The sequence below is a fragment of the Lithobates pipiens genome, unplaced genomic scaffold (genome assembly GCF_037356315.1).
Source record: "Lithobates pipiens isolate NorthernLeopardFrog02 unplaced genomic scaffold, aLitPip1_a1.2 Scaffold_60, whole genome shotgun sequence".
Classification (NCBI taxonomy): Eukaryota; Metazoa; Chordata; class Amphibia; order Anura; family Ranidae; genus Lithobates; species Lithobates pipiens.
Genome location: NW_027507882.1, coordinates 3,434,397 through 3,459,485, shown reverse-complemented (window position 1 = coordinate 3,459,485; position 25,089 = coordinate 3,434,397). Strand labels below are relative to the sequence as shown.

The 25,089-nt window shown below is 41.3% G+C and overlaps 1 protein-coding gene across 1 annotated transcript in view; it reads left to right on the top strand.

Annotated features, from left to right (window-relative positions):
- The window catches only part of LOC143958282 (rho GTPase-activating protein 20-like), a 161,437-nt gene that overhangs the window by 100,499 nt on the left and 35,849 nt on the right, over nucleotides 1-25,089 (top strand). The window contains exons 3-9 of the mRNA XM_077467806.1: nucleotides 8,708-8,878; nucleotides 10,126-10,275; nucleotides 12,191-12,232; nucleotides 14,763-14,850; nucleotides 17,179-17,256; nucleotides 18,908-18,974; nucleotides 22,933-23,118. Coding sequence (XP_077323932.1) covers nucleotides 8,708-8,878; nucleotides 10,126-10,275; nucleotides 12,191-12,232; nucleotides 14,763-14,850; nucleotides 17,179-17,256; nucleotides 18,908-18,974; nucleotides 22,933-23,118 — 782 coding nt within the window. The remainder of the gene's footprint in view (nucleotides 1-8,707; nucleotides 8,879-10,125; nucleotides 10,276-12,190; nucleotides 12,233-14,762; nucleotides 14,851-17,178; nucleotides 17,257-18,907; nucleotides 18,975-22,932; nucleotides 23,119-25,089) is intronic.

Here is a 25,089-nt window from a genome sequence, read left to right as displayed (position 1 = left end):
CGTTCCTTGGTTCCACCCACCTCCCAGTTACTGCCACCTTTAGACAAAGTATCAATATGTGGCGCTAAGTATGGAATTTGTTCATCAAAAAAAGAAAAGCAGTAAAATAGACCCCCAGCAGCAAAAGGACCCCCCCTCCCCACAAGCAACAGTAGATCCCTCAAGAAAAATACACCCCCCCACAGCAACAACAGATCTCCCCAGCAACAATAGACTCCCTTGCAACAACAGATCCACTACAGGAAAAAATAGCCCCCACCAGCAGCAATAGATCCTCTGCGGTCAGCAACAATAGATCCCCCCAGAAACAACAGATCCTCCCCAACAACAATAGATCCTCCTGCAACAAAATACCCCCTAGCAGCAACAGATCCACTCCAGGAACCATAGACCTCCACCAGCAATAGACCCCTCCTTCAACAGTTGCCCCCCCCCAGCAACAATTGACTCCCCAGGAACATAAACCCCCCCAGGAAAAATAGACTCCACCCTCTACAATAGAGCATCAGTTCAATTAACTCTCAAGCACACCCCAGCAGCCCTTGCTATTACATAATTCAGTGCTGGAGGTGCCAGAACTGCATTGCCCGTAGTGGGTTATTTATGTTGGTATCTTTGTGTTATTTTGTTCTGTTTATTTTGTTAAGCCTTTATAAACATCCAAAAGTTTAAAACAGTAGAGAAAAGGAAAAAGCCAGCGTTACAATATAGCACTCATTTAATTCCCAGTGGTATTGTTTTCCTCCAGTAGTTTCCTTTTTGCTTATTAACTTGCTTTTAAAGACAATGCATTGTTTAAAAATTTCCACTGTAAAATTGCAGCCAAAAAATATGCAACGTTAGCTCCGGGCTCTACGAGACATGGAAACCGCAAGAACATCACATGTGGGGTATCCTAGGATTTAGCATTCATAATATAAATATTCTATTTGGATTTCAGTGGCTTGTGAATTTTTAATTAGGTGACTGCTTCATTTAAAAAGTTTTTTTTATTTTTTTATTATTTTGCAATAAAATTCAGAAAAAATCGGAAATTAAAAAGGGGCCAAAATAGCACTCATTAAAATACATGTAAAAGCCAACTGAATGAGTGAGCTAAAGCATTGTGTATCAGAGCTTCCATTTTTTAATTTTTTTATAAAAAAATATATGAATACCTCTAGAATGGGATTTTTAAGGTAATTCTGAAAAATGGAAATTGTGTATATCTTATTAAAATGATTGAAAATTTATTGGTACAATTCTAACATGATAAAAACATTTTCCCTGAAGGGGAACACAGGCAATAAAAACACACATGTACATGTATCATAATACAAAAATATCACAATGATTATGATACATGTACATGAGTGTTTTTTTGCCTGGGTTCCCCTTTCGGGGAAAATGTTTTTATCATGTTAAAATTGTACCAATACATTTTCAATCTTTGTATTGATATATACACAATTTCCATTTTTCATAATCACCTTAAAAAGCCCATTCCAGAGGTATTCATATTTTTTATATATAGGGATGATGGCAATTTACATGTCAACCTGCATGAGTTTAATCTTTTCATACTTGTCATTGTTTGTCATATTATAATGAAGTTGTCGTGTTTTTTTGTTTGTTTTGTTTTTATCATTTTGCAAGAAAATTCAATAATATAAAAGTAGGAACTGTCCCTGATTTGGACCATTGTCCCTCATTCTTCCTCATTCTTCCTCATTTGTCCCGATCTATATAGATGTATATAAAATGTACTTTTTATCTATCAAAAAGTGTTTTCCAGCACTAAACCTTTCACCTGATTTCTAAATTGCTGCATTTGTAAATTCCAAAAGCCAATATAAAGGAATAGTAGTGGTTAAAAAAAAAGCACTTGTGGGTTTAACCAATCTTGTTTTTTTTTGTATAATTCTCCTTTAAGGGGGCATGGCCAGGGCCTATGCCTGTATACTTTTGCTGATAGTTGTCTCTCATTTCCATCTCAAAAAGTTGGGGGGTGTGGGTTATCTATTTAAATTTGTGCCCATTTATATGTAGCAAACTCTACCTTAGGTAGGTGCTAAGTATTATGTACACACGGTCGGAAATTCAGACGGAAAAAGTCTGATCGCATTATGTTGTCGGAAAAGTTTGAGAGCAGGATCTTAAATTTTCCGACTATAAAATCCAATTGTTTAAATTCCGATCGTGTCTAGACAATTCAGACGGACAAAGTGCCACGCATGCTCAGAATAAACTAAGAGATGAAAGCTATTGGCTACTGGCCCGTTTATACTCCCAACGTACGTGTTTGACGTCACCTCGTTCCAAAAGATCGGATTTTCCGACAACTTTGTGCGACCGTGTGTATGCAAGACAAGTTTTGCCCAAAATCCGTCGAAAAAAATCAGACGGATTTTGTGGTCGGAATGTCTGACCGTGTGTATGGGGCATAAGGGTTTTTGTGTAAGCTGCCACTGCAGCTAAATTTAAGCAGGCTTATGCTGCGAGCTAAGGGAGAATGTTGTGGAAAAGGGGCAGGGCTGAGAGCTAGAGTGACATGGGGTACATGTGAGGAGCTCTGACCAATCCCTGTGTAAGATTGGCAGGGGGCAGGCCTCCTACATACACCCATGGTCAGCCTGCTGGGGGAGGAGTTGTTAGCTGGGTGAAATGGTGGATGGAGTGTAATGCCTGGTATACACGGTGAGATTCTCGGACGAATGATTGTCCGTTTTTTTTTGCATGCTAATCTCAGATCGAATCTGATGAGTTTACTAAAGTCACGAAAATTCCCATAGGATGCAGGATTTGGTGGCATTTAATAGTTGGCAAAGGATAGATTTCTGATATGTTTTGGTGGAAATTGGGTAAGAAGGTGGGTAGGGTCATGCAGGATTTGATAATCCATAAATTATTAAGAAAGCTCTTTAACTTTGAAGAAGTTTTGGAGAAAACCAAAAGACTCTGCATGTCCATAATGACACCAGAGGAAGGGAGGGATTCCACCCTCATAGCAATGCAAGATTTCTGGTATGTTTTGGTGGGAATGTGGGGGTGATATAGGAGGAAGAAGGCAGGGTTATGCTAGTCCGTACATTTTTGAGAAATTTATCTGACTTTGGAGAACACCAAAATACTTTGCATGTCCACAATGAAACCTGGGAAGGGAGGGATCCTGCCATCATAGGAATGCATGTTTTGATGGCATTTAAAAGGTGGCAAATGATAGATTTCTGTTATGTATTAGTGGTGATGTAGGAGGGAAAAAGCAGGGGTCACCTGGGATATGATAGTCCGTCCATTTTTTAGAAAGTTCTCTGACTTTGGAGGAGACCAAAATACATGGAGTAGTGAGCCTTCCTCCGGGTTGCCCCCCCAGCATTTGTTAGAACCGTTTGGGTTATATATATATGGATGATTGTTGAGGTTCTGTACCATCAGGTTAAGATTTTATAATTGGTTTCTTGGAATGTGCTACTGAAAGAATATTTTAGGGTGAGGTCCCTTAATTTTGACCTTTTCTTTATGTTATCTTTTACAAATACCGATGCTTGTTTTTTTCTACAATTTTTCGTGAAGTTATATCCTTCCATGCAAAGTGAAGAAATGCTATTTCGAGTATCTGTCACAAGCTCCAACAAGGCTGAGGCATGTCCTTTCATAACTTGGAAAGCAAGGCGTGACCAAGGACAGCGCAAGGTCAGATAGGCAGAACTGAAGATGAGATTACATTTATAACTGTTTCATGGAGGCCTGTTATTTTCCTGTTGTTTTATAGTCATACTCTGGAGAACAAAATTCTTCAGGCATCCTGTTGGTTTTCCTGCTTGGAATTCTGCATTTACTTAGCATTTACAATTTGTGTTATTGCCAACTCTGATTTTAGAACAGAACCCCTATTATGCCAATTCCCATTTCCGCAGTGCGCCGAGCAGTAATAAGCAAAGACTGTTTGTTCTTGTCGTGTTCTTGTACCAGTTCGATGTCTCTTTCCTGAATTCTTTGATATCGACACCTTTAACCTTTTTGTTCTGATCTCGTTTTCCAAATTTCAGTGCTGTCTTCATTTGGGGATGTTTATTTTGGCAGTGGAAATTTTTTAAGAGGTTGCACCGAGACGTTCTTGAGAGATCGCAAGAAGTCTTTGTCTGGTCCTTGAATACCTTTGGTGGAGGGACCTTTAATCACATGGAAAAATCCAAGGAAAACCTAAAATTACACATTTGTCTATATATAGATCAGGACATGATGGGGGTTTATTTTGTGTCCAGTCAAAACTTTTTAGAAAGTGGGGTGAGTTTAGAACCTCAGTTGGTTCTCTACTGCCATCCTGTTAAAATGGAACTTTACGCACCCTATGACCTTTATATAATTCCCCTCCTGTTCCATTTTTCTAACAGAAATCAATTTTTTTTTGCCGGGGACATCTTTTTGGGGACCCCCCTATACCCCTTATTTCTGACCAGAATGATGTCTACTGTGCCAACAACCTTCTGGGATACCCACATTACATCAGGAAGTCCCACACCAGCTCATCAGGGACCGGTCTATTGAAGGACTTTGAACTGCTCCCCCAATGACACGATGTGCCACTCTTGCACATCATCACAGGTGACATCAGAAGAAGTGACGTGTGGGGCTGGGTGTGCTACACAAGAGGTAATTACTGGTAATTGGGAGCATTCCGAGCATGTGACTGTTGTGACAGCCAATCACAGTGGTCACATAACCCAAATGCCCGACTTCTGGATTTTAGAGCCCTAAGGGCCAGGAGGCGATCGGCAGGAAAGGCTTTATATTTTATACTTTATATTTTATTACTTTATAGGATTTGCCCACACTTAGCCCTTGTACACACGATCGGAGATTCTGACGGAATGTGTCCGATCGGAGCGTTTTGTCGGATAGCCCGACTGTGTGTGGTCTGCATCGGACTGTTTCCATCGGAATATCCGTCAGACCAACTTTTCCAACTTGCCGTAAATATTTTCCGACAAAATGCTCCGATCGGACATACTCCGATCATGTGTAGAGAATTCCGATCGGACAAAGTGCCATGCATGCTCAGATCAAATTCCTACATCAAAGCTATTGGCTACTAGCCTGAATGTAGTCCCATCATAACGAAATTACATCATCTTGTTCTGAAAGATCGGATTTTCCGACAACTTTGTCCGACCGTGTGTATGCAACAGTTTCGGACAAGATCAATCCGACGGATTTGGTTGTCGGAATCTCCGACTGTGTGTACAAGGGCTTATTGTGACATTGGGTCCACAGGGTTGAAAATGAAGGAAAATGTACAAACAAGGTTCACAGTTAGAAATAAAAAGTTTGGGGTAAATGCAAAGGATGCGCTAGATTTCCTATTATTAATATCCATTGTTGTGAAGGGCCTTCCCATTGATTAAGCTGACTCACTTATACCAGAGCATTTCAAGAAGAGGGGCCCTAAGAGAAGTCCAGATATGTAAAAGGCAGTAAGAGGGCCACACTAATGGTCTTAGAGTTTTTATTTATAATTAATAGAATAAGGGAGCCAATGCGTTTCGCAGGTTGCAAGGGGCCCCCTTCTAAAGGGGAAAAAAGGCATACATCATATTGTTTTAATAACTATTTACAGTAAAATGTTTAAAGGGTAACTCCACTTTTGTGGGGGGGGGGGGGGTCGGAATTAGCAAAAAAATAATATTAGACCTACTCAGCACAGAGGCACATACAGGGATTCCTTCAGAATAGCAAAAGGTAGGAATCTGCAACAAAGGTTGTTATATCCTTGCAATGTACATAGATCACCCAGAGGGGAATGTTTTTTTCTTAACAAAAGGGGAGTTAGGGCTTTAACCACTTAGCGCAAATCGTCCTCATTGTACGTTGGTACTTTGACGCTAAATACCATTGTTATAGCAGCAGATAGTTGCCATAACCCCAGTATTTTCAACAACGGTGGGCGCGACTCTTTCAAATAAAAGTGGTCTCATTGGCGGATTCACCGCAAGATCATTTTTATCAAAGACATGGAGCAGAGTGAGGGAATGATGGCCCCCACTCAGCTCCATAGCAGTGAATGTGGAAGCGACGTCAAACGTCACTTTCGCCCAATGGTCTTAAAGGGGACTTTTTTTAATTTATTTTTTCATTATTATTGCATTTTGGGGTAAATGTTAGATCTGAGGTCTTTTTGAACCCCAGATCTCACATTTAAGAGGTCCTGTTATGCTTTTTTTCTATTACAAGGGATGTTAACATTCCTTGTAATAGGAATAAAAGTGACCCAATTTTTTTTTTTAAAAGGACAGAGTAAAAATAGAAAGTAAAATAAATAAGAATTTTTTTTAAAGCGCCACGTCCCGCCATGCTCGTGTGCAGAAGCGAACGCATATATAAGTCATGCCCACATATGAAAACGGTGTTAAAAACCACACATGTGTGGTATCGCTGCAATCATTAGAGCAAGAGCAATAATTCTAGCACTAGAACTCCTCTGTAAGACCCCTTTCACACCACACCGCCCATAGCGTGGGCGGTAAAATGCCGCTATTTTTAGTGGTGTTTTACCACTGGATTTGCGGCACATTTCGGCCGCTAGCGGGGTGCTTTTACCACCCGCTGGCGGCCGAGAAAGGGTTAAAACCACCGGCAATACGCCGCAATAGCGGCCTTTTGCCAGCAGTATTACAGCGCTGCCCCATTGATTTCAATGGGGAGCAGTGGTGGAGGAGCGGTAAACACACCGCTCCTTCACTGCTCCAAAGAAGCTGCTGGCAGGATTTTTCCCTGACGTCCTGCCAGCGTACCGCTGTAGTGTGAAAGCCCTCAGGCTTTCACACTACAAATAATGGTGCAGCTTTTTTAGGGCGGATTGCAGGCGCTATTTCTAACGCTATAGCGCCTGCAAAACGCCCTGTGTGAAAGGGGTCTAACTCTAAATATGTAACCTGTAGAAATTTTTAAACATCGCCTATGGAGATTTTTGAGGGCTCGTCACCATTCCATGAGCGGGCGCAATTTTGAAGCTTGGGGTATGTTCAGGTATCAATTTACTCGGCGTAACATTATCTTTCACAATATAAAAGAAATTGGGATAACTTTACTGCTCTTATTTTTTAAGTATAAAAAGTGTATTTTTTTCCTAAAAATTGCGCTTGTAAGATCACTGCGCAAATACAGTGTGGCATAAAGTATTGCAACAACTGCCATTTTATTCTCTAGGGTGTCTGAAAAAAAATATATAATGTTTGGGGTTCTAAGTAATTTCGAGCAAAAAAAAAATCATTTTAACTTGTAAACAGCAAGTGTCCAAAAGAGGCTTGGTCCTTAAAGTAGTGTTGCACTTAAAAAAAAAAAATTCACCAAAATTCCTAAAAAAAATAAAAAATATTTGGAAAAAAAAATGTTTTAACTCACCTCTGAATGCCTGTTGCTAGGGGGTCCCTCGTAGTCTGCCTCCTTCAGTGCCTGTGCTGGTGACATCACTTCCCCTCGCCACAGGAAGGGCTCAGCTCTGCCCCCTCCCTCCAGTCAGTCATCTTGAACACGTGACAGGTCCCAGATGACTGCGTGGCCAATCACAGCGCGCGGCACCGCTCGCACATGCGCAGTGGGTGCCCAGCTGTGAAGCCACAGCCGGGTGCCCGCAGTTAGAATGCCAAGCCGGGCTTCATTCCCCCATATTGCTGGACCCTGGGACAGGTAAGTATCCGATTATTAAAAGTCAGCAGCTGCAGTATTTGTAGCTGCTGACTTTTACTTTTTTTTTAGAGGAACTCCTGTTTAAGTGGTAAAACTAGAACTATAGGCAAAACTTTATTTTTTATTTTTTCCATTTTGGATAGAGCAAGGGAGGGTTATAACCTATAATCTTATAATCAGATTTGTTTCGTCATCCGTGTCTCATTGCATAGACTTTCATTCACTTCCTGTCTCATAGCCAAACAGGAAGTGAGAGGTAATCCCTGCAAATTAAGGGAATTCCTTGGAGACCCCCCCAGGTCACCACCAGTGTCCCCATTGGAAGATTTCCCCTCTAATGTTTTTCTGGGGACAACCCAAAATTTGTGATTTTCTTCTACTTTCACTTTTAATGATAAACAGGACAAGAGATGGTGAATCTCCATAACAGGGGCACAGACAGTAATAAAAACCCGACAGGTGTTCTAATCCCTCCCCATTCTATCCAAAAAAAAAGTCTTGCCTTATTTTATACTTTAAATATATATATATATATATATATATATATATATATATATATATATATATATATATATATATAGTGCACAGATGTTTCCAAAATCATTTCAGATTACATTTTAGAAAGTATGATTGCATATTATTTTATTCTAAAATGTAAAAAAAGCAATTAAGTACTATCCATGATACTTTTCTTAATTTGCACTAATATCCAAATTTTTAGGACAAGCTTTCGGGAGGGGGGATGTACTCCCTTTTTCGACGTCCAAGCAGTACTGATGGGACCTTGAGGAAGGAGGTAAAGGTAAACTCCCGAAAGCTTGCCCTGAAAATGGTAATGTCCGTGCAAATAGAGCAAAGTATCATGGATAGTACTTAATTGTTTTTGGTGCAGGTGCCCTAATATGGCTACAATCACCTCAATCATTATAAAACCTGTAATACTTACTTTTCCTTTATTCAGAAATTCAGGAATAAATTTTGGATAAGAAAAATTAAATATTCCAAATTTTAAGTATTAAACTTATTTTTTATTATTCCATAGGCCGATCACACTTATTCCTTCTCACTGTGGAAGTGGTCTTCTCCTGGGATCTTTCTGTAGCCCTAACAACATGTTCATACTGAAAGATAGAGCCCAGCTGTCGAGTGGGTGGCACACACAAGAGAGGTACCTGTTCCTGTTCAGTGACTCCCTCATTATTGCCAAGTCAAAGTAAGTACCTCTTTCCATCCCGGACAGCTTTTTCTTTTACCCATTTATTTAAGAAGTCACCTTCCATTAACAAGTCCAGCCAAAGATAAAGTAGTTGCAACCCCTAACTTATTGGCATTGTATTTACTAAAGCACTGCATATCATAAACGGCTGCCTTTTTTTTATATATATATAAAATACTGTTTTTACTTTCATTTCATATCTTATGGTTCACCTGCAGCCCCTTTACACTCCTATGCTGTCTACATATACTCCAAGGATTGGCTGTATGGCATTTCTCAAGGTGGTTTCCTGATGGTGACCATAGTGGACTATGTGTGTGTTGTGTGTTAAAACACTCTTGCAGTCTCCAACAGAGACCCATGTAATAGTGTAATACTAATTGGGATACTCTTCATTCTTTTTGAGGGAAAGATTGGTTTAGGCACCTTTCCACCACTGTTGTTCTGAGCTCCTTGCTCCAGGATTGGGCAGTCTGGGTTTTCACATGGCTTGGAGAAGTCTTTGCAGTAGGAGCCTGATGGACAATTCAGCATTTCCATACATGTGAGGTTGACTCTTTACAATTTAACAGTCAATGTTTTCTGGTCAGCAGGATTGCCTCTTTATGCACAGAGGTGATGAGTGCATTATATTTCTTTCCACCTCTGCTGATGATGGGATATCATCTCTATCAATTTACTATCTTTCGTTGACAGATTTTTATTGATTTTAGGACATTTGACCGGCGATTCACTTTTCTGTATTTTATATAATGCTGAGCCTGTGACTTTATCAGGATCAACATTACTGAGCTGCACTTCAGAAAAGGTATGGGTACTTCAGGCTCAGTGCTGCCCCCACTATGGCTACATGTGATAAAATAAATGTGCAAGTTTCTGCCATATACATGGGTCTTCCACATGTAGTGACATTTGTCGCAGGCATAGAAAACAGTGCTCTTATGACACTCTTTATGAATTCCACTGTATGCTTGAAAAGAAGTCAAGAAGGGCTATGAAGAAAAGCACACCATCCCTACTGTGAAGCATGGAGGAGGATCCCTAAAATATGTTTGTTCTGATCACTTACTGTATGCTTTCTTAAAAAAAATGGTACATGTCGTAGAAATTCTACCAGGGGTATATAAACCTATGAACACAACTGTATATTATTTTTTCTTAAGAAAAGTGCTCTTCTTTTCACCATACAATTTTGTAACATGTTCCAATCTCTCCAGTAACATAATGTGTTTTCTTCCTGTAAGGTCTTCTTCCAGCATGAAGCTTAAAAAACAAGTTCGTTTGAGCGAAGTGTGGATTTCCGCCAACCTTTGGGATGTTTCAGAAAGGAGGCATTCCGCTGATGATTCCTTTGTTATTGGGTGGCCCACAACAAACTACGTTGTTACATTTAGGTAATGCAGTTCATATGTCTCTCACACTACCACAGAGGGTTCTAGCTACTCATTTTTAAGAAATATGGTTTGTATTTAGGACAACTGTACCCACATGTTTCTGATTTAATTTTTAAAGCAGGATTTAACTCTTCCAAAGCCCCCCAACTTGGGTTTTTGCTATAATCTGTAATAAAGTATGCCCAGCATATTTGCAAATTAAGGCAGACTTACAGTACCTTGCAAAAGTATTCACCCCCCTTGGCTTTTTACCTATTTTGTTACATTACAGCCTATAGTTCAATTTTTTTTTAAAGAACACCATCATTCTGTGGGGTTGTTTTTCAGCAGCTGGGACTGGGAAACTGATCAGGGTTGCGGGAAAGTTGGATGGTGCTAAATACGGGGATATTCTTGTGCAAAACCTGTACCACTCTGAGGTACTTGATTTGAGGCTAGGACGGAGGTCCAACTTCCAGCAGGACAATGACCCCAAACACACTGCTAAAAGAACAATTGAGTGGTTTAAGGGGAAACCTGTTAATGTGCTGGAATGACCTAGTCTAAGCTCAGACCTCAATCCATTAGAAAATCTGTGGTCAGACTTAGATTGCTGTTTACAAGTGCAAACCATCCAACTTGAAGGAGCTGGAGTAGTTTTGCAAGGAGGAATGGGCAAAAATCCCAGTGGTAAGATGTGGCAAGCTCATAGAGACTTATCCAAAGCAACTTGGAGCTGTGATAGCCGCAAAAGGTGGCTCTACAAAGTATTGACTTTAGGGGGTGAATACTTATGTACATTGACTTTTTCTGTTATTTTGTCCCATTTATTTGTTTGCATCACAATAAAAAACAATCTTCAAAGTTGTAGGCATGTTCTGTAAATTTTAAATGATGCAAATCCTCAAACAATCCATGTTAATTCCAGGTTGTGAGGCAACAAAACATGAAAAATGCCAAGGGGGGTGAATATTTTTGCAAGGCACTGTACCTATCGAGGTGGCTCACTTCAGCACCGCAAGAGCTGTGATGTCCCCCTTTGTTCTAATGCTGCCTCTGAAATCTTCCAGTCTTCTTCTTGGCTGCCCCCCTTGTGGCATACCACCTACGCATGCCTACAGGAGGTAATTCCTCTGTCAACCAGCAGGTGCCGGTACTGTACACTGAGCTGCGCATGTGTGGCTCAGTGCAGTGCCAGGACAAGGTCACCTAGAGCCCAGGGTGAACATACCAAACTGTGCCCCCCCTCCCCAAGATGTATGAACATTACGTGTCAGCAAAAATCCCTCCACAAAAACACTGAGCACTAATCTGCATACTTACCCTCTAAGGAAACTCCATTTTAATGGTCATGGTTTTAAAATAGGATGCCCAACAATTTCATATAGGTGTGTTGGTCAGGTATCCACAAACCTTCAGACATACGGGGAAGATCAATAAAGCAATAAATATGTTATTCACCATTCAGTAAAGCAATAAATCTGTTATTCTCCATTCAGTAGGTGAATCTACCTGGTGCATATGTTTTACATAGTTATTGATTCACCACCGTTGAATGTTTGATGAAAATCACATTCACTACTTTAGTAATATGTGCCATGGTGTCTCCATTTGTACCAAAAGGTTTGCATACACATACTGGCATACCTGAATGCGCCTGAATTACAGATATGTACAATAAGAGTAGGCACTGCCGCTATATGTGTGCCATGGGACCTAAGCGATGGCAACAAAGTGCTTGGGTCATTGAAGATGTAAATAAAATGAAGACTTGGCAGATTACAAAATCTGGACATCATGAGAAGGAAATCCAGGCTGGACATTGTTTCTTGTTTTAAAATAGAAGCAGGAAGGGGCCGTGTGCTTAAGTAGGAGGAAGGAACTGGGATGTATGGTAGTCACTTCATTTCTCTTTGCATTGTTTTTTCTCTTATAGTTCCTCAGACACAAAGGAGAAGTGGCTCTCCAAATTAAGCTGGTAAGATCTTCTTCTTTTTTTTTTGTCTAAAGAAATTCACTTAACCCTTTTGTGCATTTGTAGCTTAACATTCATTCATACCAGTTTTCAAATGCAATCTTGGTTTTGTGGGTAATGTATGCCTTTATGCTGATGATGCAAAGATGTTCATTTGGGTTGATACATTTGTAGGTGTTTGTAATATTGAACTTTATGTAGGATTGCTGGAAAATTGGTCAAAGTGGTGGAAACCGCAATGTGAAACTTCATACTGAGTAAACAGTGAGGCCTGGCAGTGAGGAAAGAAAATCTATTTTTTGGGGTATCACTAGAGCAAGAAATAACATCCTGGTTCCTTTATGTAGATCTTTAGCTATCACTAGAGGGATCACCAGCAGGAATAAGTTCCTGATTTCCCTATATAGATCTTTATGTCACTAGAGGGATCACCAGCAGGAGAAAGAAGGTCCAGATTCCGCCATATAGATCTTTATATCACTAGAGGGGTCACCAGTAGGAGGATGGAGGTTCTAATTTCTCTATATAGATCTTTATATCACCAGAGGGGTCACCAGCAGGAGGAAGAAGGTCCTGATTACTCTATATATATATCTTTATATCACTGGAGGGATCCCCAGCAGGAGGAAGGAGGTCCTGATTCCTCTATATAGATCTTTATATCACTAGAGGGGTCACCAGCATGAGTAAGGTGGTCTTAATTCCTAAATATAGATCTTTATATCGCTAGAGGGCTCACCAGCATGAGTAAGGTGGTCTTAAATCATCTATATTGATCTATAGAAGAATATATACAAGAAATAACATCCTGGTTCCTTTATGTAGATCTTTAGCTATCACTAGAGGGATCACCAGCAGGAATAAGTTCCTGATTTCCCTATATAGATCTTTATGTCACTAGAGGGGTCACCAGTAGGAGGATGGAGGTTCTAATTTCTCTATATAGATCTTTATATCACCAGAGGGGTCACCAGCAGGAGGAAGAAGGTCCTGATTACTCTATATATATATCTTTATATCACTAGAGGCATCACCAGCAGGAGGAAGGAGGTCCTGATTCCTCCATATAGATCTTTATATCACTAGAGGGATCACCAGCAGGAGGAAGAAGGTCCGGATTCCTCTATTTAGATCTTTATACCACTAGAGGGGTCACCAGTAGGAGGAAGGAGGTTCTAATTTCTCTATATAGATCTTTATATCACCAGAGGGGTCACCAGCAGGAGGAAGAAGGTCCTGATTACTCTATATATATATTTATATCACTAGAGGGATCCCCAGCAGGAGGAAGGAGGTCCTGATTCCTCTATATAGATCTTTATATTACTAGAGGGGTCACCAATAGGAGGAAGGAGGTCCTAAATCCTCTATATAGATCTTTTTATCACTAGAGGGATCACCAGCATGAAAAAGGAGGTCCTGATCCCTCTATATAGATCTTTATATCACTAGAGGGATCACCAGCAGGAGGAAGAAGGTCCTGATTCCTCCATATAGATCCCACTAATGACCAGGCCATTTTGTGCGTTACTTTAACTGCCAATTGCGTGGTCGTGTGACACTGTACCCAAATAAAATTGATGTCCTTTTTCCCCACAAATAAAGCTTTCTTTTGGTGGTATTTGATCAGCTCCTACTGTTTTTATTTTTTTTGCTCCAAAAAAAGACAATTTAAAAAAAAAAAACACAATATATTTTACTTTCTGCTATATACAATAAAAACATTTTAAAAGTAGAATTTCTTCATCAATTTAAGCCGATATGTATTTTGCTACATAAACAAATTTTCAATAAGCGTATATTGATTGGTTTGCGCAAAAGTTATCACCTCTACAAACTTTTTTTTCTTACTAGTAATGGCGGCGATCAGCAATTTTTAGCAGGACTGCGACATTCCTGTTGAAAAATCGGATGCCTAACTGACACTTTTGATGCTTTTTTGGGGAACAGTAACATTATTTCAGTGATCAGTGCTAAAAATATGGACTTTCACTGTACTGTACTGTACTAATGATGCTGGCAGGAAAGGGGTTAACATCAGAGCGATCAAAGTGTAAGTAAGTGTGCTCCTAGTTGGTGCTTCCTAATTGTGTGGGGGATGTGCTCTGACTGGATGAAGACAGACATGTGTTCTTGCTTAGCAGGGACACAAGATCGCCATCTTCTTCCCTGTCAGAACGGCGATCTGCCATGTTTACACAGAAAAAGATACCCATTCCCCAAAAAAATAAAAAATGAAATGTGTTAGGGGTGGAGGGAGGAGATTTGCAGTGTTTTCACTTTTAATTGAAGGTCCGTTTTAATAAATGTGTGTTTTATTTGTGGTCACGTATATAAGGTTTTATTAAAATGCTGGCTGAGCTTTCAGGTTAATATATTGCAGGTGTGTGTAAAGTCATACAATCAGTTTTTTTGTTTTTGTTAGAAAGCAGCCCCTACCTGAGTATAAAACACTCTCCCCTGCCATAATGCTGCAGAGAAGGATCCTTGCTTATGTGCCCACAAACAATCTTGGATTTTTCATTTTTTTCAGGCATATTAAAGAAGTAAAGAAAGATGTATTTTTCCCTGGAAAAATTGCAATTGGTGTTTTATATCTGGATGCAGACGAATACATGTCTGTGAGTATTACCCTTCTGTCTCTTTTTTTAATTTTTATTTTTTTATGTGGCAACATGATCTGATTTCCATTTTGTTGGGACTGTTCCATTTCCCACTAAAATCTCTAGTTGTTTCCAAATTTATGGCGTGTTATGGCTATTTATGGCCGAGGGACACAAATTATGAAAATAATTTTGAGATTGTAACTGAAATAAAAGTAGAATTAGGAAAAAAGACGCATATTCTCAAGAATGAATTGTCAATCATTTTTTTAAGGGAGAAAAGGCAAGATATTATATACTGTACATATACAGGTGGTAAGTGTATATATACTATGGTTTAGCAAAATTTGGTGTAATTCAGTTATTCAGAATTCATTTTAAACCTTCTGCAGTCTGTGGTTCCTCAACCTCCGTATCACTATAGGATGTAAAGTGCCTTGCGAAAGTATTTGGCCCCCTTGAACTTTTCAACCTTTTGCCATATTTCAGGCTTCAAACATAAAGATATAAAATTTTTATTTTTTGTGAAGAATCACCAACAAGTGGGACACAATTGTGAAGTGGAACGAAATCTATTGGATTTTTGAAACTTTTTTAACTAATAAAAAAATGAAAAGTGGGGCGTGCAAAATTATTCGACCCCCTTGCGTTAATACTTTGTAGAGCCACCTTTTGCTGCGATTACAGCTGCAAGTCGCTTGGGGTATGTCTCTATCAGTTTTGCACATCGAGAGACTGAAATTCTTGCCCATTCTTCCTTGCAAAACAGCTCGAGCTCAGTGAGGTTGGATGGAGAGCATTTGTGAACAGCAGTTTTCAGCTCTTTCCACAGATTCTCGATTGGATTCAGGTCTGGACTTTGACTTGGCCATTCTAACACCTGGATACGTTTATTTGTGAACCATTCCTTTGTAGATTTTGTTGTATGTTTGGGATCATTGTCTTGTTGGAAGATAAATCTCCGTCCCAGTTTCAGGTCTTTTGCAGACTCCAACAGGTTTTCATCCAGAATGGTCCTGTATTTGGCTGCATCCATCTTCCCCTCAATTTTAACCATCTTCCCTGTCCCTGCTGAAGAAAAGCAGGCCCAAACCATGATGCTGCCACCACCATGTTTGACAGTGGGGATGGTGTGTTGAGGGTGATGAGCTGTGTTGCTTTTACGCCAAACATATCGTTTTGCATTGTGGGCAAAAAGTTCGATTTTGGTTTCATCTGACCAGAGCACCTTCTTCCACATGTTTGGTGTGTCTCCCAGGTGGCTTTTGGCAAACTTTAGACAAGACTTTTTATGGATATCTTTGAGAAATGGCTTTCTTCTTGCCACTCTTCCATAAAGGCCAGATTTGTGCCATGTGCGACTGATTGTTGTCCTATGGACAGACTCTCCCACCTCAGGTGTAGTTCTCTGCAGTTCATCCAGAGTGATCATGGGCCTCTTGGGCTGCATCTCTGATCAGTCTTCTCCTTGTCTAAGCTGTAAGTTTAGAGGGACGGCCAGGTCTTGGTAGATTTGCAGTGGTCTGATACTCCTTCCATTTCAAAATGATCGCTTGCACAGTGCTCCTTGGGATGTTTAAAGCTTGGGAAATCTTTTTGTATCCAAATCCAGCTTTAAACTTCTCCACAACAGTATTACGGACCTGCCTGGTGTATTCCTTGGTCTTCATGATGCTCTCTGCGCTTTCAACAGAACCCTGAGACTATCACAGAGCAGGTGCATTTATACAGAGACTTGATTACACACAGGTGGATTCTATTTATCACCATCAGTCATTTTAGGACAACATTAGATCATTCAGAGATCCTCGCTGAACTTCTGGAGTGAGTTTGCTGCAGTGAAAGTAAAGGGGCCGAATAATTTTGCACGCACCACTTTTCAGTTTTTTATTTGCTAAAAAAGTTTAAAATATCCAATAGATTTTGTTCCACTTCACAATTGTGTCCCACTTGTTGGTGATTCTTCACAAAAAATAACAATTTTATATCTTTATGTTTGAAGCCTGAAATGTGGCAAAAGGTTGAAAAGTTCAAGGGGGCCGAATACTTTCGCAAGGCACTGTAGTTATGATAAGGAGGTCAATGGGAAGAACCAGTGACAGTGGGATAATTGAGTATAAATTCTGTCCTTTTGCAGGTGCATCTGTTTGGGGTAATTATTTATCACAGTTTGGTTACTTTAACTTTGGTGCCAAGTGATTAAAAACCCAGGGTGCCAAAGATGGGTATAAATGGGTTGGAGCAGTCAGCTAGTAAGAGAAGGTTCAGTAATGATGCAAATATGAGTGTTTTATGTAGAGCCTCTATTATGTTTTTTCAATATGTTGATGTTCTTTGTCTCTGCAGAGTACTACAGTTACTGTGTCTAACATGGACACTACGGAAAAAGTGATTAAACTGGTGTCTCAACAGCTTGAACTTCCCGTAAGTAAACCTAAAATATTGACTGTACCTTCAAAGCTAAATGTAAAACCCTTGCACTAAATTATAAAACCTCCACTTAAAACCCCTTCATCAGGCGTGATGCATCATGATGGGGCCCATTAAGGCTCCAAAACAATGTATTATGATGTTATTTTTTTTTCAATGTGGTGGGTCGAGTAGTAGCGTAATTAAAAGTAATAGAAAAAAAATCTGCACTTGTACATACTTCTTTTATATATATGTAGATGTTGGTAGGGATGGTGGGTTGGCCTCCTAAGGTGTGTTCAGCATCCTTCTGCTTGATTACTATTAAGTACTACATTAGGTCTGCAAAATACAAGCTCTAATTATCTACCCAATACTGGGGAGGAGTTCATAGAGATGGGTCTTCCAGTACTGCTGACAGGAGGCAGGAGGTTTTCTTCTCCAATGGTAATCAAAAACTTAGGGGATTTACACTGAGAAGCAAAGCAGACAGTAAGTTGGAGGATGTATATTTTGCAGATTTTCTTTGGATTGTATGTTTTATAATGCATTAGACAAATCCACTTACTGTAATAATGTGGGTAATGACATTTAGTGTTTGTCCTACTTTACTGTAACAGCCTCCACTCTTCCTAGAAGACTTTTACACATGGTTTTGGAGGGTGTCTGTTGGGATTCGTGCCCATTCAGCTAAAATAGTTTCAGATACAGATGTTGGCTGAAAAGAGCTGGCTTACAATGGGCATCCCAATTTATCCTGAAGGTGTTCAGTTGGGTTGAGGTCAAGTACTGATTTTGGGTGAGAAGACCCTTCTCGCCGTCAGAGTTCCAGTTCACCCCAAAGGTATTCAGTTTGGCTAAGGTCAGGTACTGATTTTGGATGGCAAGACCTATCTCGTAGTTAGAGTTCCAATTCACCCTAAAAGTGTTCAGTTGGGTTGAGGTGAGGTACTGAAGACCTTACTTACAATTGGCATCCCAATCCATCCCGAAGGTTGAGTTTGGTTGGGGTCAGATACTGATTTTGGATGAGAAGACCTGTCTTGCGTTAGAGTTCCGATTCGCCCTAAAAGTGTTTAGTTGGGTTGAGGTGAGGTACTCAGGTTGGAAAATAAGACTTGGCTTGAACATAAATTAATTATTTTAGAAATAAATATACACTCAATGGCCAAACATTTGTGGACACCTGACTGTCACACCTATGTGAGCTTAATGGACATCCATTTCAATGGGCATTAATATGAAGTTGGCCCTCCTTTGCAACAGCCTCCAGTCTTCTGGACAATAAGACCTGGCTCACAATTGGAATTCCAATTCATCCCAAAAGATGTTCAGTAGGGTTGAGATCAAAGGTCTGGGCTCAACTCAAGTTCCTCCCCACCAAAGTCATCAAACCATGTGTTTAAGGAGCTGGCTTTGTACACAGGGGCACATTCATGCTGGAATAAACAAAAAGGGCCTTCCCCAAACTGTTACCACAAGGTTGGAAGAACACAAATTTCTAAAATATTTTTTATGCTGTAGCATTCACAGTGCCGTTCACTGGAAACACCTGAACTCAAGCAATTGGAGGAAGTCCACCTACATTTGGCCATATAGTATATTCCATTAGGAAATTAATATGCTTGCTCACAGTGCCAAATGTTTAACAACTGTTTTTGTGCAGGGCAGACACAGTGACTACCATCTGTGGGTGACATCTGGAAAGGATGACCCTCCATATCCTCTTTGCGGTAAGATCTTCACCGAATACTCAGTAGGGGTGTATGGTCACCACGTGTTCTGTCTTCTATGTATAGCATCAGTTATAAAGTGATATTCCCTTCCAGCAATCTACTCTAGATTTTAAAATGTGTATTCCTCAATTGTTTTAAATTTCCTTATACTGAAATATGTAGAAAATATGCATCATATCATGTACATTATGGCAAACAGTTTGCAACATATTGTTTATAATACAATGTAAAATATAATAAAAAATAAAGGTATAGCAAAAGTTGAATCCAGAGGGATATAAAAGACTAAAATTGACACAGTTCTGAATTCATTCATTCATCATTGCATTTATTTTTTCAATTAAGTAAGATCCTTTCACATAGGTATAGTGAATTAGCAGCGACTGACTGGTCATGATTAGCAGGCAATCAGGGGCGATATGTCTCCTCCCACAAGCCTGTTTAAAGAGAGATTTTGCACTGAAATCCCTTTTCACTATGTTGCAGCTGTGTCCTTTGGATCAGTGGCGACTGGTGCTCAAAATTTTTGGGGGGATGCAAATAAACAAAAATTCTTAAAAAGAAACCATCAATTGCAGCCTCACTGTGCCATCAATTGCAGCCTTACTGTGCCATCAATTGCAGCCTCACTGTGCCCATCAATTGCAGCCACTATGCCCATCAATTGCAACCTCACTGTGTCCATCAATTGCAACCTCACTGTGTCCATCAATTGCAACCACCATGCCCATCAATTGCAACAACCGTGCCCATCAATTGCAACCACTGTGCACATCAATTGCAACCTCACTGTGCCCATCAATTGCAACCTCACTGTGTCCATCAATTGCAACCACTGTGCTCATCAATAGCAGCCACTGTGCCTGATCCATTGCAACCATTGTGCCCATCAGTAGCAGCCACTGTGCCCATCAGTAGCAGCCACTGTGCCCATCCATTGCAGTCACTGTGACCCCCCAGCATTCCCCCCGCTCATTGTCTGACCACCATTTACCCCATATTGGTGGCAGGTTGTGGGACGGGCAGCGGGTCAGGCAGCTGGGAGCTGTGGGATGGGTGGTGACTCCTGTGTCCTCCACACCCCTCGTCGCTGTAATTTAGGCGCCCAGCATCCTAAAAGGGGCCGGACACCTGAATAGGGGGTGGTCGCGGCGACCATGGATAGATTCATGCTATGCATGAATTTATCTATGATACATAGAGGGGGAGGCCCCTGTGCACCCTTAATGGACGGGCCGCAATTGCTTTGGATGCAGCGTGGCCCCATTCACTTCTATGGGGTGCGTTGGTATGCTGGATCATCTGCTAAATGCAACAAGCCCTACATTTTTTGCAGCACAGCAACAATGTGGATAGTGCCATCTGATGGGTAAAAACGTACCCCAACAGCCTGGATTTTCCACACTACCATGCCCATGTGAAGAGGGCCTTACTGTGACAGCCTGCAGCCTACTGATTAGACCAATTAGTGGCAGATGAGGTCATCCTTTTGCTCACTCTGCTCTCTTTTCTCATCAGCATGCTTATTGTAAAAATATTTGCATTCAACCACCTGATTGGCTCCAAGCCTTGGCTTTCCCTCTCCCAGTTTTAGGGAAACAAAGTCAATTTCAGAGAGAACAAGGGGGTTTTACTAAAACTAACAGATGTTATAAGCTGATTGGTTACTATGCACAGCTGCACCAGATTCCGTGCGCACCAGTTTTAGTAAATCACCCCCTGGTCTCTCTGAAGTTGACTTGGTCTCCCTCAACCTGGGAGAGGGAAAGGCAATGCTTGGAGCCAATAAGGTGGTTGAATGCAATTATGTTGACAATAAACATGAGGTTTCAGAGGAAAGAGCAGGGTAAGCAGATGGATGACCTCATCTGCCACTCATCTGCCCAATCAATAGGCTGCAGGCTATATTATTTAACTGTAAGTGGCGCCATCTACCTGGCTGTGCTGTGTGCATCTCAGGACTGGATGAGCCTTAGAAATATGCATGTTGTGGGACGATGCCATGAAAAAAACTTTATCCATGATATACAAAGCTCTCCAGTTCTCCTTTCATCTATTCATGAAGGCCTTTATAAACTGCTGGCCAGCTGGTATGTGGAAGCCCCGCATATGGACTCCGAAGACTGAGTGGATGTCTGGGAATATCCTATGCTACAGCTGGTTTTGTCAAAAGACAGATTAATTCAATTTAAAATACTTAATGGTATACTGTATATCACCCTGCGAAAATTGCATTGCATTTACCCAAACATTTCTGCTAAATGCTGATGCTGACCAGTAGATCCAGCAACATATATACATGCATGAGTCCAGTGTACATGTATGTGTACACGTGGCTGTGTCCAGTGGTCCAATCCTTTTGGAAAGATGTTACTGAGTGTATTAAAAAATGTACGCTGAGCTCTGTACCATTGACAGTGGATGTTTGTATACTTGGTCTGATCCAGCTATTGGCCATATCCAGAACAATGAGAACACTGAGAAGATTGTTATTATTTTACACCCGCAAGGCCATACTGCTCAAATTAAAGTATCCAAGAGCACCTACACTTGAATTATAGAAAAATCTGGTGAACTCAGCAATACCGCTGTATAATTCCACTTATGAATCCAGGGGTTATCCTGGGAAATTCACCAAAACATGGGATATCTGAGTTGCTTCTGTGCGAACAAACCCTTCTGAGGACACCTCTATGGCATCCCCCCACCTCCCTGATTTCATTCTACTGACCTACTGGGAACCTCTGTAGGGTAGCAATGATAGGTTTTGTTTTGTACCTTAATTAAAAATACTTAATAAAGAGTATCTTTAACCACTTCCCGACCAGCGCACGACGATGTACGTCGACAGAATGGCACGGGCAGGCATATTGGCGTACATGTACGTCCAATATTCTATGCCGCCCTGCCATCGGGAGCGCGCCGCCGGCGGCGCGCTCCCGCGCTGGTCGGGACCCCCGTGAGTCCGGTCGCGGGACCCGCGGACTCGATCGCCGTGGGCATCCCCGCGATCGTCTCACGGAGCGGCCGAATGGAGGAAATGCTGTATACACAACATTTTTCCATTCTGCCTAGCAACTAGTGACGCTGATCTCTGCTCCATGTGATTGGAGCAGAGATCAGTGTACACTAAATGAAAGCCCAACCCCCCCACAGTTAGTAACACACCCCTAGGAACACTTAACCCCTACACTGCCACCCACTGGTTAACCCTTTCACTGCCAGTGTCATTTACACAGGAATCACTGCATTTATATAGCAGTGATTACTGTATAAATGACAATGGTCCCAAAAATGTGTCAAAAATGTCCGATGGGTCCCCGACAATGTCGCAGTCACAATAAAAATTGCAGATCGCCGCCATTACTAGTAAAAAAAAAATAATAAAAAATTATTAATAAAAATGCTATAAAACTATCCCTATTTTGTAAACGCTATAACTTTTGCGCAAACCAATCAATAATCGCTTATTGCGATTTTCTTTACCAAAAATATGTAGAAGAATACGTATCAGCCTAAATTGAGGGAAAAAAATGTTTTTTTATATATTTTTGGGGGATATTTATTATAACAAAAAGAAAAAAATAATGAGTTTTTTTCAAAATTGTCGCTCTATTTTTGTTTATAGCGCAAAAAATAAAAACCGCAGGGGTGATCAAATACCACCAAAAGAAAGCTCTATTTGTGGGAAAAAAAGGACGTCAATTTTGTTTGGGAGCCACGTCGCATGACCGCGCAATTGTCAGTTAAAGCGACGCAGTGCCGAATCGCAAAAAGTGGTCTGGTCTTTGACCAGCAAATTGGTCCGGTCTGAAAGTGGTTAAAAAAAAAAATTCAAATCTTTTGGTACATCCTGATTTTGGCTTTTTAAGCTTTGAGTTCACTTATGGCTGTAATAGGTCACATGTCTTCTCCATGGGGGTTGCTATACCTACTGTAGCTTGTGTCTTTCCAGGTCATGAGTACCCTTACAGTATTGCAATGAGCTGTCTCCAGGAATCTGTGGTTATGGCCAGAGGACTTGGCAACAACCTTTCTTTAGAACACAGTGCAGACAGTATTCTTGAACAGTTCCCTCATGAAAGACAGTGCCAGTTCATCATTAAGCTTCGGCCCCATGGCCCTATGGAAGTGAGGAGGGGTAGGTATCAACTGGAACTGAAATATTATATTTGTTACACCAGTCACTAAAATCTAATATTAATAAATCTCATATAAGATTTAACACATTCATGTAATTTCAAAAGACATTTTCCATCATTTCAAATCTAACGCTGTCTTTAAAATAATCCCCATGGATCCTGCCATGGAGGCTCTTGTTCAGCCGCTTCCTGTTTTGGGGTGACAGGGCCATTTTTCTATCTAACAACTGTCACTTGTCATGCTTCATGTGAACCTGTTGTGGATGAAATCATTTTAAATAAATGTTTTTTGTTTTTTAACTGATTCATAACACACTGATGTGCAAGCACAGCCAATTAGAAAATAGCGTAGCTGGACTTGTGTGCCATCATGGACCACGAGAGAAGAAATGGAAGGTGAATCAGAGGCTTAACTTAGACTTGGTAGGAAGAAGATAAAGAAGGAAGAATGCAGGCACTAGGCATGGACTAGTTCTCTCTACTCCCCCTCCTACTACCAAACATTTTTTACTTTTACTAGTACCTAGGCTGGTGGCTGCCAGAGAAGGTAATGTGAAGGAGATGGCTGCCAGAGAACGTAGTGTAGAGAATAGAGGAGATGGTTACCAGAATGTAGTGTGGTCTAGAGGGCTACCAGAAAATGCACTGTGGAGGTTGGAGGAGGTAGATACCAGAGAAGGTAGTGTGGAGGAGTTGGCTGCCAGAAAATGTAGCGTAGAGGATGGAGGAGGTGGATACCAGAGAATGAAGTGTGGAGGTTGGTAGAGGTAGCTACCAGAGAACGTAATGTAGAAGAGGTGGCTGCCAGAGAACATACTGTGGAGAATGTAGGAGGTGGCTGTCAGGTCACCTTGAGGCGAGGTGACAGATGCACACTGTAGGAATCAGGAGTGCACCGCAAGGTTGTGGACCCTACGGCTGACTGCTGCGGACGGGAGACAGGTCCCACCGGGGTTAGAGCGTAGGATTCCCTAGGGCGCGGAGTCTAAGAGCCAGCAGGTGTTCACCAGAGCCTCGAGTGGTGAGGATGGACTTGGCTGCAACTGGCTCCAGGTTGCGGCCCCCAGGGTCCCCCAGCTCACACCCACAGTAGGCAACAGGAGGATAGGGATGGTGAGGGACAAAGAAAAGGTCGGGACACGCCAAAAGGTCAGGATCACAGGCAAACAGGGATAGTCAAAGACACGCTAAAGTCGGTAACGGAAAACAGTAGAAGAGCACACGGCAGGTAACAGGAAGCTAAACACACAAAGGAATACACAATGGTTGATCAGCACTGATGGCCTGCAGTGCACAGGTTAATATAGGGCTCCCTGATAGGGCCTGGGGTGGAGCCATGCTTAGAGGAGAGGTTATAAAAACCACCAGGTGGAAGTGGCTGGCCTCTTAGTCTGAACACATGAGGGGAGGTAAGCAAACACAGGAAGATCACTGCATAACCATGACAGTACCCTCCCTCTTACGAGGCCTCCCCCTCCCCCGCCTGGCTCCAGGCTTAAAGGGAAACTCCAGATGGAACCTCCTTAACAGACAGGGAGCAAAGACCTCAGATGCAGTGATCCAAGACCTCTCCTCAGGACCCAACCCTTTCCAAAGTACGAGGTACTGAAGAATGACTTTACGGAGCCGGGAATCCAAAACTTGACTAACCTCATATTTTAGATTATCCTCAGAGACCGAAACAGAGGTAGGGAGAGGACGAGAGGACTTGAGGACTAAAGGCTTTTTAGGAATGGGTAAGGGCATGAGAAGATCAAGAGTCTGAGCAGGGACCCCCACACCCTTAAAGATGAGCTGGGCATCCATAACAGGACCACCAGACTGGGCAGAGGTCAGTGGATCCCTGAGGTCAGGTTGGTTAGAAAGTGGCATGTCACAAGAGTCAAGCTGGATAGCTGCAACACAAACAGAATGCAGAGAACCCTGAAAAAAAGATTGAAAGCCCCTCCTGGCCGAATGAGGTATTCTAT